This window comes from Podarcis cretensis (genome assembly GCF_951804945.1).
Source record: "Podarcis cretensis genome assembly, chromosome: 7".
NCBI lineage: Eukaryota > Metazoa > Chordata > Lepidosauria > Squamata > Lacertidae > Podarcis > Podarcis cretensis.
This window is the reverse complement of record NC_137176.1, coordinates 35,216,577-35,230,729: the sequence shown is the minus strand read 5'-3', so window position 1 is coordinate 35,230,729 and position 14,153 is coordinate 35,216,577. Positions and strand designations below refer to the sequence as shown.

General features: G+C 41.6%; 2 protein-coding genes across 9 annotated transcripts in view; one reads left to right on the top strand and one right to left on the bottom strand.

The window, feature by feature from the left end:
• The window catches only part of KCNG2 (potassium voltage-gated channel modifier subfamily G member 2), a 50,608-nt gene extending 43,389 nt beyond the window's left edge, over positions 1-7,219 (top strand). For all 6 annotated transcript variants that reach the window (XM_079983791.1, XM_079983787.1, XM_079983786.1 and 3 more), the window contains one exon: positions 3,986-7,219. In XM_079983791.1, coding sequence (XP_079839917.1) covers positions 3,986-4,810 — 825 coding nt within the window. In that variant the 3' untranslated portion in view covers positions 4,811-7,219. The remainder of the gene's footprint in view (positions 1-3,985) is intronic.
• Positions 7,220-9,901: 2,682 nt separating this feature from the next.
• Positions 9,902-14,153, bottom strand: part of SLC66A2 (solute carrier family 66 member 2) — a 64,612-nt gene continuing 60,360 nt past the window's right edge. For 2 of the 3 annotated variants that reach the window (XM_079983827.1, XM_079983828.1), the window contains one exon: positions 9,902-13,401. In XM_079983827.1, the coding sequence (XP_079839953.1) occupies positions 13,194-13,401 (208 nt within the window). In that variant the 3' untranslated portion in view covers positions 9,902-13,193. The remainder of the gene's footprint in view (positions 13,402-14,153) is intronic. The other variant, XM_079983829.1, reaches the window with a different exon arrangement.

Sequence of the window (14,153 nt, the reverse complement as noted above, 5' to 3'; positions counted from 1 at the left end):
TGCAGAACCCTCCGCAGCAGAGTGTAGCTTAGGATTCTCCAATTTAAAGCGAATGTTTGTTCTATCAGATAACAAATAGTGTGTATTAACACAAACTCCAGCATCCTGTAAAATGTTTAGAGTAAACACCTGGAAATTTCTGGCTTTAGAATAGATTCAGGCCAACCAAGTCAGGAGGTCACAATTCTTTTGTATAAAATGTAGTATGAATGTAAGACAAGTGGATATAAACCCAAATCCAAGCTCCACAAAATATACAGTAGAACCTAATGTTACGTACTGTCCTCCTTGCAAATGCTTTGGGTTACGAGCTCCGCTAACCCAGAAGTAGACGCTCCCGGTTGCGAACTTTTCCCCGGGATGCGAGCGGAAGCCACGCAGTGGCAGCAGTGAGAGGCACCATTAGCGAAAGCGCGCCTCATGTTATGAGCGGTTTCAGCTTAAGAACCGACCTCTGGAGCGAATTAAGTTCATAACCGGAGGTACCACTGTACTTTAATTCAGCAGGGGAGAATTCCACCCTTCTCTGAAATATTCTTTATTATATGTCCTCAACTGACCAGACCTGAAATGAAACTGAAATTAGAATACGATACAGGTGGTTGCGGGTCCGTATACTTTTCAGTAGTTGAACAGATTCTTTCCTCTTCTCTGTAAGTGTTGGGAGAAATGGATGGTAATAGAGAACTTTCAGCTCTTACACTGATAGGAATAAACTTTGGTTATTCAAACACCTTTTCTATAAGTAAAATCTAATACTTTATTTGGAGCTTGATATTTGGCACATAACCATGATGCAGGCACAGCTGCATGTTATAAACCTTTCTGCTGACATATTTGTGACATAGCTATGTGCAATATGTGTCAAGTTTGTTCTTCTGTGCTCCCAAAACTGGCATAATAACATTGCTGGCAACTACTAAGCACATCAAGTTAATTCAGAGATACCTGGCCATGTGGTAATTGAAATGGCTTTAGTATCTTGCTAAACAAAAACATACACTGGTTACTATTTCCTTTGATATCAGGTCTCCCATGGTATGGGTACATTAGTATTATTATTTGTATACAGTATTATCTGTACATTCATATGTGGTGCCATTGCCTCCACTTGGTGAGTTTTTGGAACAAAGACTTCAACCACCTAACACTAAATACTGTCTTCTGGAACCATCCTTGGAAATAAGTCCAGCACCACTGTAGGAACATGACCCATCTCCCACAGGAGGACACTATGGTCAATGATATCAACAGCTGATGAGAGAACTAAGAGTAACAGGGTTGTACTTCTCCTGGGCCTCCAAGACCAATTCAGTCCCAAACCTAAGTTTGAACTTAGATTGGGATGGGTCTAGATCAGGGTGGCCCAACCTCTAAGTGGGCCGCAATAATACTTTGCCATGGGAACTCATGGGCTGCACACTGCTTTGTTGTGCAGCGAGAGGGAGGCAAAAATTTGGCACCTTCCCCAGCCCTCACACTTACAAAGCTGGTTAGTGGGGTGCTGGGCTTTGGCAAGGAGGTGCAAGGCTCTGGCAGGGTCCTAAAGTGATCCTGTGTCCTTCCCAAAACTGGGAATGTGCTAAATAGGCTTTGGGAAGGAAGGACTGTAGGACCCTGTCAGAGCCCTCATGCCTCATTCCCAAAGCCCAGCACCTTGCTTACCCCTGCTTTGCAAAGGCAGCATGAGGGCTGAGGGGACATCAGATGTTGCCAAGGCCATCAAAAAAGGCCTCAAAGGCCACATGCATTGGACCATCTTGGAGACAAATCAGTTTCCTCCAGGAATGCCTGCCTCTGTGGCACCATGACCATCCCAACTACCTTGTCCTCGCTTGTGACCTGGCAGTAGTTGTTAAATACCTATCAAGTTCAGAGCATTTTTTTCACGAGTGGTCACACCACAGCTTCATACAAAGACACCATACCCTGGGCACACCCAGTAATGCCCTCCCCCAGCCTCTTAGCTCACCCACAGGGTAGAGAGCTTTATTGTAGGGATACAAGAAAGTATTAACTCTGCTGTTCAGTCTGATATCCCTGTTTCTTGAGGATAAGACTATTAGTGGCTTCAACTCATGATGGTTGTACAACCTCCAGCATCCAAGGTTGTATGCCTCTGAACACCAATTGCTGGGTACCATGAATTGAGGCTGCCCTGCTGATGTGCTTCCCATGGTCAGCTCCAGTGAAAGTAGGATGAAAGTAGGTATTACATCCAATTCATCAGGGCTCATTTTATATTCTTAAAATACATGCATCTCTCTTCACCTGAGGCAGAATAACAATTTATTATGTGAAATTTGTAAGTGAAAACAACTCATGCTTATCATCCTAATAAACTATCTGTCATACAATCTATTTACTTTCTGGAGGTGATTAACACTCCTAGGGAAGTTAATAGCAAAAAAGCTAACAGTGAATTTGGAAGTGGAAGAGCAATCACAGAAAAAAATCATCGTTATTATTCTTCATTGGTGCTTAAGTGCTGTGAAGGTGAGTTTGTTTGTTGCGTTTCAAACGAGGGCATTGTTCGTCTTCTAGTCAGGAACTGATAATCACTCATTCAAGCAAGGTTTTGCCCCAAATAAAATAAAATAGCAGTGATTAGTTTTAATTTATATATTGGAGGGGAAATTGTTCTGTAAAACAGAACTAATAGAGATCTGTTCTCATAGAGAAGCACTCTTTAGTACAGCAGCACTTTTTAGTACAGGATAGTTGTTCTCAGCTTTTTTGCAGAGGGTCAGGACTCATGCATGAACTGCGCTCAGTCTCTTGCCTGAACATGAAACACACTATTTCTGTGTGCTACTTTGACAGTGCTTTAACACTCATCTGTGGGATTTTGACTTGGGGAAATAGCTGCTATAAAGATATGTAAGGATTCAGCAGGGGGTCTTATCAACACTAAGGGTTAGAACGCCACCTGCTCCCCCCCCCAAATGGGGGCAGGTAGAACTTTTCTAAAAATAAAGCATTGCCGCCAAGACTAAATCCTGAAAATGTACGGCTTGCAATAAGGGCTTGCAATAAAGAAGGCGGAGCATCTCTTTAGGGACGAGGTCATTGCATATTCAAGATAATTACAGTTTTAATTCTACAGGAAATTACTTGTGTATGACATTTGAAAAACATGCATATGCACTGGCATAGCATGGGCTTCTCTGTGAATGTAGTAACCGACAACAAATAATGTTGCTAGCTAGGATTCTATATGCGCAGAAATGGAAGGAAGAAGTGGTTCCAACCAAAGAAGAATGGATAAATAATGGACTATGCAGAACTGGCAAAATTAACAGACTCTAATGATGAGTGTTTTATGGAAAAATGGATGCCTTTATTGGACTGTTTAAAGAAATGCTATAGTATGATGTACTTGTGAGCAGGATTTGAGCTATGAGTAACAGAAGTAATTTGATTATATTATTGTGGTTATGATTTGATAGATAGAAGATAGGCTGCAACAGAAGGGAAAAACAATAACTCCATGGGAAATGGGGGCGGGATGTCGACAAAAATGATGAAATCATGTTTTGACTGTATAATAATAATAATAATAATAATAATAATAATAAGCCACTCTGGGCGGCTTCCAACAAAGATGAAAAATACACTAAAATGTCACATATTAAAAACTTCCCTGAACAGGGCTGCCTTCAGATGTCTTCTGAATGTCAGGTAGTTGTTTATCGCTTTGACATCTGATGGGAGGGCGTTCCACAGGGCGGGCGCCACTACCGAGAAGGCCCTCTGCCTGGTTCCCTGTAACTTGGCCTCTCGCAGTGAGGGAACCGCCAGAAGGTCCTCGGAGCTGGACCTCAGTGTCCGGGCAGAACGATGGGGGTGGAGACGCTCCTTCAGATATACTGGACCAAGGCAGTTTATGTTATGTATATGTTAAAAACGTTGAAACTTAATAAAATAGAATTGGAAATGTTGCTGCTGTGCTACGTGACTCTTTCATTTTCTGTCTTCTCCACAGGGTGAATGTTCCCAGAAGTGCCATGACATCTTTGTTCTGGAGACGGTCTGCGTGGCTTGGTTTTCCTTTGAGTTTGTCTTGCGCTCCATCCAGGCAGAGAGCAAATGCGCCTTCTTGAAGACTCCACTCAACATTATAGACATCTTGGCCATCTTGCCTTTCTACATCTCTTTGATTATAGATACAGCCTCTACCAAAAACACTGACAAACCTGGGGGTAGTGGCGGTGGCAGCGGTGGTGGAAACAAGTACTTGGAGAGAGTGGGCCTTGTCCTCCGCACCTTGCGAGCTCTCCGTATCCTGTATGTCATGCGTTTGGCCAGGCATTCACTGGGGCTGCAGACCCTGGGGCTTACTGTACGCCGTTGCACGCGGGAATTTGGGCTCCTGGTCCTCTTCCTTTGTGTCGCTATGGCACTCTTCTCCCCATTGGTTTACCTGGCGGAGAGTGAAATGGGAGCCAAGCATGAATTCACCAGTGTCCCCAGCAGTTACTGGTGGGCTGTCATATCCATGACAACAGTTGGCTATGGCGACATGGTACCTCGTAGCATTCCCGGCCAGGTGGTCGCCCTGAGCAGCATCTTGAGTGGCATTTTGCTAATGGCTTTCCCTGTCACGTCCATATTCCACACTTTTTCCCGCTCGTACATCGAGCTTAAAGAGCAACAGCAGAGAGCTGCTAGCAGACAGTACCATCATGTGGAAGAAAGCACCAGAACTCTGAATGAGGACAGTTCCCATGAAGGAGATGTCACATGTTCACAAGAGGTTGATGCAGAGGTGGCTCACGCAGAGACTGAACAGGGAACTAAGAGTTGCTGACTCTAGTGAAACTGAAGTATTGTAGGAACTCCATGGGAACGAGGGCGAGTAGATATTTGTCGTATCTGAAACAGCCCCTGAACTGCCCATATCGGGGTACTCAGCCAAACACAGTGTTGGAGAGACTGCCCTTTTAAGCATTGGCTTAAGTGACCAATCCTGTTTCTTAAAATAATACTGAAGACAATTCATCTGCAACATCCTTAGAACACAAGATACTTTTCAGCACTCAAGAGTGATCTTGAAGGAACAGCAGTTTAAAAGACAGGTTTCCACTGTGCACATAGGGGAGAATAACACTGCAAAAACAGTAGTGTGTATGTTTTTAAATAAGCGCCCCAAATTCAGGGTAAAGTACATGTGCCATAGGACTGGGAGCAAGAGATAGATTGCACAATAACATTTTTTTCCTAAAGCCTGTACCACAGGTGGTTTCATGGTTTTGTAAAAAGTCATGGAGTATTGCACAGAAAGGGTTAAAGGTAGATTTGAAAGTATGGGGACAAAGGGCCATTTCTGACAAAAGCTACCCCTAATTTACCTCTCTGTTTAATTTTTTCTTCAATAGAACGAAAATCAATAACCACAATTCTGGCTGCCTGCTGACAGGTCTGACGTGTGCTTTAGCTCTTTATGCATTATTTAATAAAACATGCAGATTTACCACAGTAAGCTTTTGCATCCTAGCTTGGATGGCAGACGTATACAATATGTTCCTTTTTGCTCAGATTTGAATGTATATTGTTTTAAAATGATGCTTTTTACTTCCAATGTTTGGTATCTTATTGCACTTCTCAGGAGGTGGCGCCCATTGGTGCCAAGATTTTCAAAACTGAAGAAAACATATCTAAGAAAGGTCAGTGTCTGGTTGGAGGACATTTAGTTCCCTCCCATCATCCACGAATAACTAAAAGGCAGGGTGCCCCCCCCCAGTACGTAGAGTTTGTGAACATAGGTGAGGAGGTAGGAAAAAGAACAGGGAGATGATACTACATACTGTATAGCCAGGGCGGTTTGTAGTCATCCCCCCTCCCGCCAAGGGTAAGTAGGCATGTCAAAAACTCCCATTTGTGTGTATGAGAGCTGTTTTTCCAATTCCTAATTGCCCCACCAGGATGGGAAGCACCTGGTGGGAGAACGCGAGAAGGATGAGGCAGGAGGGAAGAGAGATTAGGTATGTGGATGTGAATAGAGGGATAGGGCAAGGGATGCAAGAGGGAAAGCCAAGCCCTCCTGTTGCCTGCTCAGCCCTTGGGGAAATAAAGGTTCCCCATCCCCGATGTAATAGGAACAGTAAAGACAAGTGATGCAGTATTATTATTATTTATTAAATTTATTAGTAGCTTTCTTGCCATGGCAACTCAAAGCAACAATTTTAAGCAAAAAATGAACACATGCCTACATTAAATTAATAAAAGAAATATAAAAAACCTTTCTGATTGATTTTTTTAAAAAAAGTAGATAAAAGCTGTAGGTAATTAAAAGCCAAGGGCGTAATGAAAAAGGATTGTTTTTGCCTGGTGCCTAAAGACATGTAATGATGGTCCCAGGTGAGCCTTCCTGGGGAGAGCATTCCACAAGCGAGGAGCCACTACTGAAAAGGGCACACAGTTCTCATGGTGCAGAGGACAGCATATGAAAAAGCTGAACTTTCAATGTTGTGAAGATGCACAGAGAAGAAGCACAAGGCTTTTTGCTTCCTGTATCGGTGATATGCAACAGCTGCTGTTATGATGTAGAACAAAGACTGAAAGAAGTTATGCTCTAGTAGGATTGAGAAATATCTCTCTCTCTCTCTCTCTCTCTCTCTCTCTCTCTCTCTCTCACACACACACACACACACCCCAACACCCCAACCTCAAAAACAACAGAATACTCCTTTCTCACCACAGACTTGGTTACATGTGGAGCATGCAAACAATTTCTTCATGGCTGTCCTACACAGAGTGAGCAGTAGCGACAGGAGTCGGCACTCTGCTATTTTCCTACTACAGTCAAGCAGCAGTTTGGCACACATCTTAGTTGCCATGAGCCTCACCCCATCACCCTACAAAAGCAAGTGCTTCAGATCTGAGCAAAAAAAAAAGAGCATCATCAGCCTTGGGGTTGTTTTTTTTAAGTTTCTAGTGGAGGAAAGTAGTAACTAGTAAGGCAGATGTTCAGCTTCTCTTCAGATGAGTTAATTTGTGGTCAGCAAGGTTGTGAGAAAAATGACATTCCAGATCATATTCAGGACCATGGAAGTCTATTGATTTCAGGGTTTTTTTACTAACAAAATAGCTACTGTTTTTCAAAATGCTTCTGTCCTTAGTAAATAATAATCATTTTAAACATAGCTTTGAATTAATATTTCCTGTTTCTCATTACCACTTGTTCCAAGATATTTGAAAATAAAATTCTCTTGAAGCACCCCCATCTAATTGTGCTTTCTTCTTTTACTTACGAAAGCCAATCTATATCGTGCATAAACCAAACTCCCAGTTTCTTGTCCTGAACTTTAGGGAATTCTCTTTGGTGTACGGTTCTATAAACAATATGGTCTTCTTTTGCCGTTTTGAGATTAGCACAATTTTGGGTGGGTGTTTTTTTTTTAAATCCCACTAAACCAGAATGCTAACATAGGCAGAGAGACAAGGCGAGCAGCTCATCCCATGTGGCTGCTGTATTTACACACATCCTGTAGTTGTGAGGAACAGCATCCATAAGGTTGCAGCTGTCGGTGAAGGAGGCAACCAGTTAACTGGCCAGTTTAGTCCTTGGTACAACCCTTGTCCTGTATATTTTCTTTAAGGGCCACTTCAGAATGTTCAAATCTATATGTTAATTCTAAACAAACCAAAGACGTTCAAGCTGGGTTGGGAGGGAATCAGCCAAAAGCCTGCACAAAGCATGGAGGGTGTAGGAGGGACAAGAATCAGTGCTGGAGCTGGAACCAGGTATATATAGCAGAAAGGCAAACACTAGAGGTGCAGGCTTCACCCTGTAATAGAAAATCCCACATCTTGTGAAATGCACCTATATGCAGCCTAAGTTGTTCCATGCAATCGGGCTCTACTAAATACCATGGTGTCTATAATAATAAAAGATGAGAGTCTTGCTCCAGCTGGTCTCATCTCCATGTTCAACAGTAAGGATACCTCCAGACATGATGTTTTCTGTGGGTCTGAATCAGAGTACTAAGTGATCAGCAGCCTACACAGAGTCTGGCAGTATAGGCAAAAGGGAACAGTGTCACTGCACTTGGTGTTAAACTCAATGTTAATAGTAAGTCCCAGCCCCACCCTCCATTTTGCACACTCCGGTGGCTCATTTGGTCCCTGAGAAAGGCCTGTCTGAAGGGTGCCCAAAAAAATGATTGACATTTCTATTAGCGCCCTCAGCCTCTCCTATACAGAGCAAATAGACACCAATGGGAGCCTTCTCTCAACCCTATTTGATTGCCACGCTGAACAATTTTTTGTGGGAGGGAGAAAGAAGGTGGAAACGGCAATTCCAGCCCCCTTTACCGCTGGCACATGACATCCATGAGATTACCACTAAGAATTCAGCCTCCAACCTTAACATCTTTACCCATTCCAGTCCCAACTGTTCCTTGTCGCTTTTCTTAATTTGCAAACATCTTCTTGAAATTCATTTAGGCTACAATTAATGGCTCAGATCATTATGTTTTCCTTGCTTTTAGACATTGAGGGAGTAACTTCCCACTTTCCTTTCTTCTGGTAATGTTGGGCATCGTGTTTTCCTGCTTCCACAAGGCTCTCACTGTTGCAGGAATTTAATAAAATACTTATTTTTTGCTGCATAATAGCAGCAGCTGCCGCTTTAATCCACACAGTACTACGCCAAAGGGAGCCTTTGATAATAGCAAGTGGCACAAAACAGCACTGTCTCCATTCCATTCAGTGCTCTTGATAAAAGAAATGTCATTTCCCTGTTTTATATCCAAAAAAATGTTGGCCGAATTAAAAGCTATACACTTGTTTGTTGAATGTAGAGGGAAAATAAACAGCAGGCCACCTCGCTTTTCAAGATATTGTGCTGAGCCACTTGGCTTCTCAGACTGCAAACTTTTTTGGAGAGCATACCATAGGATGCAGGTTTGGCCCGTACTTCAGACCCTAGGATCAAGTAAATTTGCCAGGGGCTATAAAGGGATTTTAGTGTTCTGGGCTGCAAAGAAAGATTAAACAGATTAAACCAGGCTTAGAACTACTGGAGATATGCCCCGTGCAGTGTCGCAGAAGCTGTTTGCCTTGTGTTTATTGAGCTGTATTTTCACACATTTGTTCTGAGAAGCTGGTGGAGATTTTGTAAGAAATAAAATTAAAATATTTTCTGTCTTTCCCTGCAGAACTGACTGGTGGAAATAATTTGACAACTATTTCTTTTCCATGTGCCCCAATCTCAAGAAAGTTACTCATACCTAATACTCATTGATTACATCTGGCCCCATTACTTTTTCTGGATCAAAATGGTTATGTACTGTTGAACATAGTTATAAAGTATGGGCTGTATCCAACTAACTTCTATACAGAGTAGAGCCACTGACATTAATTGACCCAAGTTAGCAATGACCATTGATTTCAATGGTACTACTCTTAGCAGAAGTTGAATACAACCCTATATTTAATTGTACGAATGTGTAACCCTGTTTATTCCATAAACTTAATTGCAAAATAATTTGCTGCAGCTGATATGCAAGAACTTAAGGAATAAACATAAGACCTGGTAAACCATATCCATCTAATACACTCGCCAAGAGAGTGGATCAGTGCCTAGTATGAGCCTGTGTGAATAATGTATTGGATTTTCAAACTTGGGGGAAAGCCTTGCTCAGCTATGTTCCACTAGATAGCTGAAGCACTAGACAAGACACTCCACTTCCTCAGCATAATGTACACCAAAAAGGGCTATACAAATGATAAAATAATAATTCTGATCTGTTATTTTAGGAAACCAATTTATGGTGTCTGGCGCTCATTCACACCCCATCAATTTGTAGGATGGTGAGACAAACTGATTTCTACTGACATGCTGAACCCCCGCCAAAAGGCACTTCTCTATCTTACATTTGAAAGGAACAACAACAAATTCTGTGCACAACTGATTGGTTTATTTTTAAAAATTGCAACTGATAAATCAACATTAGTGCCATTGAGATATTCCATACATTCAGCAGAAAGATGGATTTAAGATTTACTTAATCTCTGAACCCTGATGCGATCGTGGTTACACAGATTTCTTTACCTGTAAAAAGAACTGCATTTTTTTTAAGCCAGTGATTCATTGACCACTGAGGTGCCCTTTAGATGGTCTCCCGAATATGTGGGATCTGTTTGTATGCAAGCAGTTAGTTCACCTGTGGCTGGGAAAATGTTTCAATGATCCAACCATGGAGCAAGAGTGACAGGGTCTTTTCTGCAGAACTTGCACTGGGTCATTTAAACATTCTCCCAGGTACATAGAAGCTGATCACAGACTAGCATTCCTACACACCTGGGAGAATGTCTAAAAGACACCTGAGATAGCTGTGGTCCCACTAGAATTGTTGTTAACTGGCATGCCTGAAAACAGCCCTTGTGCCTTTCCCTAAATACCTTGAAATCTGGGATTCATGGGTTCCCCAGCTCCTGTTTAGATGCCACAGATGAATGTAGCGTTTTTAGACACAACTCTATTGGCTTTTCTTCTGGCATCGGCAATCCTGGCATGAAGGAAATTGTTTGGATATTGACAACAAATGGTTATCAGTTTAACAGATCTAACTGTGAATCTGTGCACAGCGTCCTGGGAAATATTACCAATTTTACCATCAATAATACTTGTTAAACAAAGAGGCATGGGGGATATGCACAGACTAAGCTAACACACACTAGCTGAGTCTTAAGCCCCTTTTCAAAGAACAATTGGGCAGAGGGAAGGACTGCCCCATCCAAAAATAAAGCACAGCGTTGCAAGTTACTGTTATGAAATCCTGTTGTACAAGTAGAAATACAATCCTCATTACAGCAGCATACAAGGGAAATAGAACTGTGGTGGAAATTTATAATTTAAAAGACAAATGCCCAGAAGTTCTAACACAGCCAGAACATTTGTGAAAAGGAGAGCAATTAAACATTCATATTCTGCCATGCCACATAACATCAGCTAGGTAAGGTCACTTCAGGCATTAGGGAACAAGCATGGTAGCCAATCAATAGCACAAAGTCTGAGGTCAACCATAGTGCTTCACACTAAGCTCTCAATAAAACAGTTTTCCTGAGGTTCTGTTTATATGCCAGCCAGGGAGGGAGAGATCCATACAGCTACTGCAGGATGGTAGTAGCCTCTCCTCTTTCTTCTTTTAAAAAAACAGTCTGATCTCCAGGACAATTTGCTCCTCAGACATAGAGTGTCTAACTGGTTAGAAGAGGAAGTCCAGCCAGTTTTGAGGTTGTTCCGTACTCAACAGACGAAGAAATTAGAAGCAAATGTGCAAGTGCAGAAGGCAAATAATTCCTTTCCTTTCCTTTTTTTTAAAAAAAACCTGATAACAATTATGAAACTTCTCTGCCTTTTCAGTACAGAGAAGATTTGGCACAGCCAAATGTATTAAACGAGGAAGATGTCCAGCTAAAAACAGCTTTCGTAGATCAGACGTGCAAGTGCATCAAGTTCATCCATTTTTTGAAAACGTTTTAGTGTCTATTGCTGACCCAAAATATCATCCACGTAGCAGTTTCATCTAGCATTGGAGAATATATGTTTCTGGACAACCATGGCTTGTGGAGAGGAGAAAACAGTTCCTGAAGCACAGCATGACTGCATATTCCTTACCGGGTCAAAGCAGGTTCCTCCTGGCAAAGAGGAGTGGTTTGAAAAGTGGAACAGTTCAAGCTGTGCAGTTGCTGAATTCTAGATCAAGTCTTCAGTAAAGGAAGTATGCAAGTCTGAAACTGGCAAACATATTTTAGGTACAGATTTTCCCCAATCTTCATCTACGTTGCATGTGGATAACACAAATTCCCACCTGTATTTCATATACTATCTCAATTACCAGCCAAGAAGATTGCAAAAAGGAAGCAATCTTCATGATCTTAAAGGGCTAGAAATACTGTTAGGATTCTTCCTCCTCCTCAATATTTGGCTAATGCAAAGAAGACATTTGGCAATAAATAATACTAAGGAAAGTGTCAAGTTTCAGCTTTCTTTTTGAAAAAGAGGCCTGCTGTGTTATTCATCACTAGGCAATTGCTCTTCTTCCTCTGAGTGGCTCTTGCCTAGCCTGGTCTACCTTTCATTTATTGAAGCAGACCGCACACCCAGGTAGTTTATTTTAGATTAAGATGCAGTTATATAGACAGTGCTCCCATTGTCAGTGCAGCTTAAGACTGTATGTCGGAAGGCATTTCACTGTGCCCGTACTGGAAAGTCTCAGCTATGTAACACTGCTGGCTTCACCGCCAGACATATATGGGCACAGAGAGTTCAGATTAAGGCCTAGGCTACACATTTGGGTTCTTTCTGGCTTCCAAACAGCTACTGTCATAAATCCTTCATTGGGTCTTTTGGCAATGCCTCTACAGGGTTTCTCAACCTGCTCGGCATTTTTCCTCAGGTCTCTTATGACTGTAGTCACTTCAGAAAGAAGGCTGAGTTGTGTTAGACGCCTTCCTTCCCTTCTTTCTTCACAGCAACAAGTTGAATGCCAATTCATTATTTTTTTCATCTGGCCATAGCATCAAGCACTCCACAACCACACCTCACACTTTGATCTATTAATTGGACACACTGGTCCAGCAGTGTGTGCTTAACACATTTACATTGAATAAAATACATTTTCTTTACATCATTCATTTACCCCTTTCTTCCTAGCTGCAGCCTCCATCACCATTTGGAAAAAACAATTTTAACATTTCTGCCGATAACTGCATTGCCTTCATGAGTCCTAACTGAAATATAACAGACATTCCAAAAGTATGACCCTTATACATTTTATATAAATAGGTAAAAGCTTCAGACAAAATACTCCGATTCTTGTGATTGATTTTTTTTAAAATAGCACTGAAAAACATCCAGCCCTTGAGTAGGTACACATACACACACTCACACAAGCACATATATACGAAGCGTGATGAGTGAATAAGACTTATAGATATGTCCATATATATATATATTTAAAAAGCACCCTCATGTGAGCCCCCAAAAGAAAAATCCATTCCAATGGATTTGGAACACAAGGAAAGCAAATAATTAAAAACAATGCCAGGCCTGATACCTGGCTAGGTTTCCATGTTTGACGCTTCTATTTGCAGCCCATCAGAAACACAGTATTTACAACTGAAAGTGAAGTTGCAAGGCTGGCTCCAAATATTTTGACTGATAGCTGCCTCCACTTTGTGCTTTAAAGTGCCTTCGTACTGGCTGGGTGTGTTGTGTGTGAAGCTGGCTTTTGTGGGTAGCAGCTGTAGAAGTAAACCTGCAACAGGATGGCCATATCCACAAAGACCTGTAGAAGTCCGCAGATGGAGAACTGGAAGGGAGCCTGGTTCACAAGGAAGTACATGGTCTTGAAGGTGTCACCACTGGTCCACATCAGCACCATCTTGACACTTAACAGGGAGAGAAAGGGAAAGCACTTTTAAGAAGAGGAAAAATGGAAAACTGAAACAAAGACTTATGACCGTAGCACAGCTACAGTAACTGTAACTGATTAAATATGAGTGACAGTTCGGATAAGCAAAGCACAATCATCAGCAGACTTTATTATCTTCTGCTATAATGCATGGCAAATCTAACATGAATGTGGATAGAGCTTTTGTCTACTCTTTTGCAGAGTAGCCAGTCATAAGCCATATAGTTCATACTAAAAATCAAAAGAATGTCACAGTACATAAAATAGAGAAAGCAAAACGTCTCTTTCAAACACACACACACACACACACTTTTATTAATTTTTCAAATGCATAAACAGGTTCCTATATTAGAAGCCGTGATATTTAGCTTTTCAAATAACCCAAGGTTATTGAGAATGAGCTGGTTTGGATCCTCATATTTTGGCTTAATGCATGAACTTTTTACCCACACAAGCAGCTCAAATCATAATTAATCTAAAAAGTATCCAATTAACCACAGTTTCCTGTTTGACGCAAAGCAGATAACTATGGTTACCATTTTCAAAAAAGCCAGACTCTTAACCCAACTTCAAACCACGGTTTTAAAGATTGTGTCTGGTTCCAAAACTGGCAAACACAGTTTCCTAGCTTGGGTGGAATGGAAAACTGGTTAAATAGAGCCTTCCTGGTTTAAGTGAGGCTCATGTGAAGAGAGAAGTCATCTTTCTACTTTTAGCAGCAAGATAGTC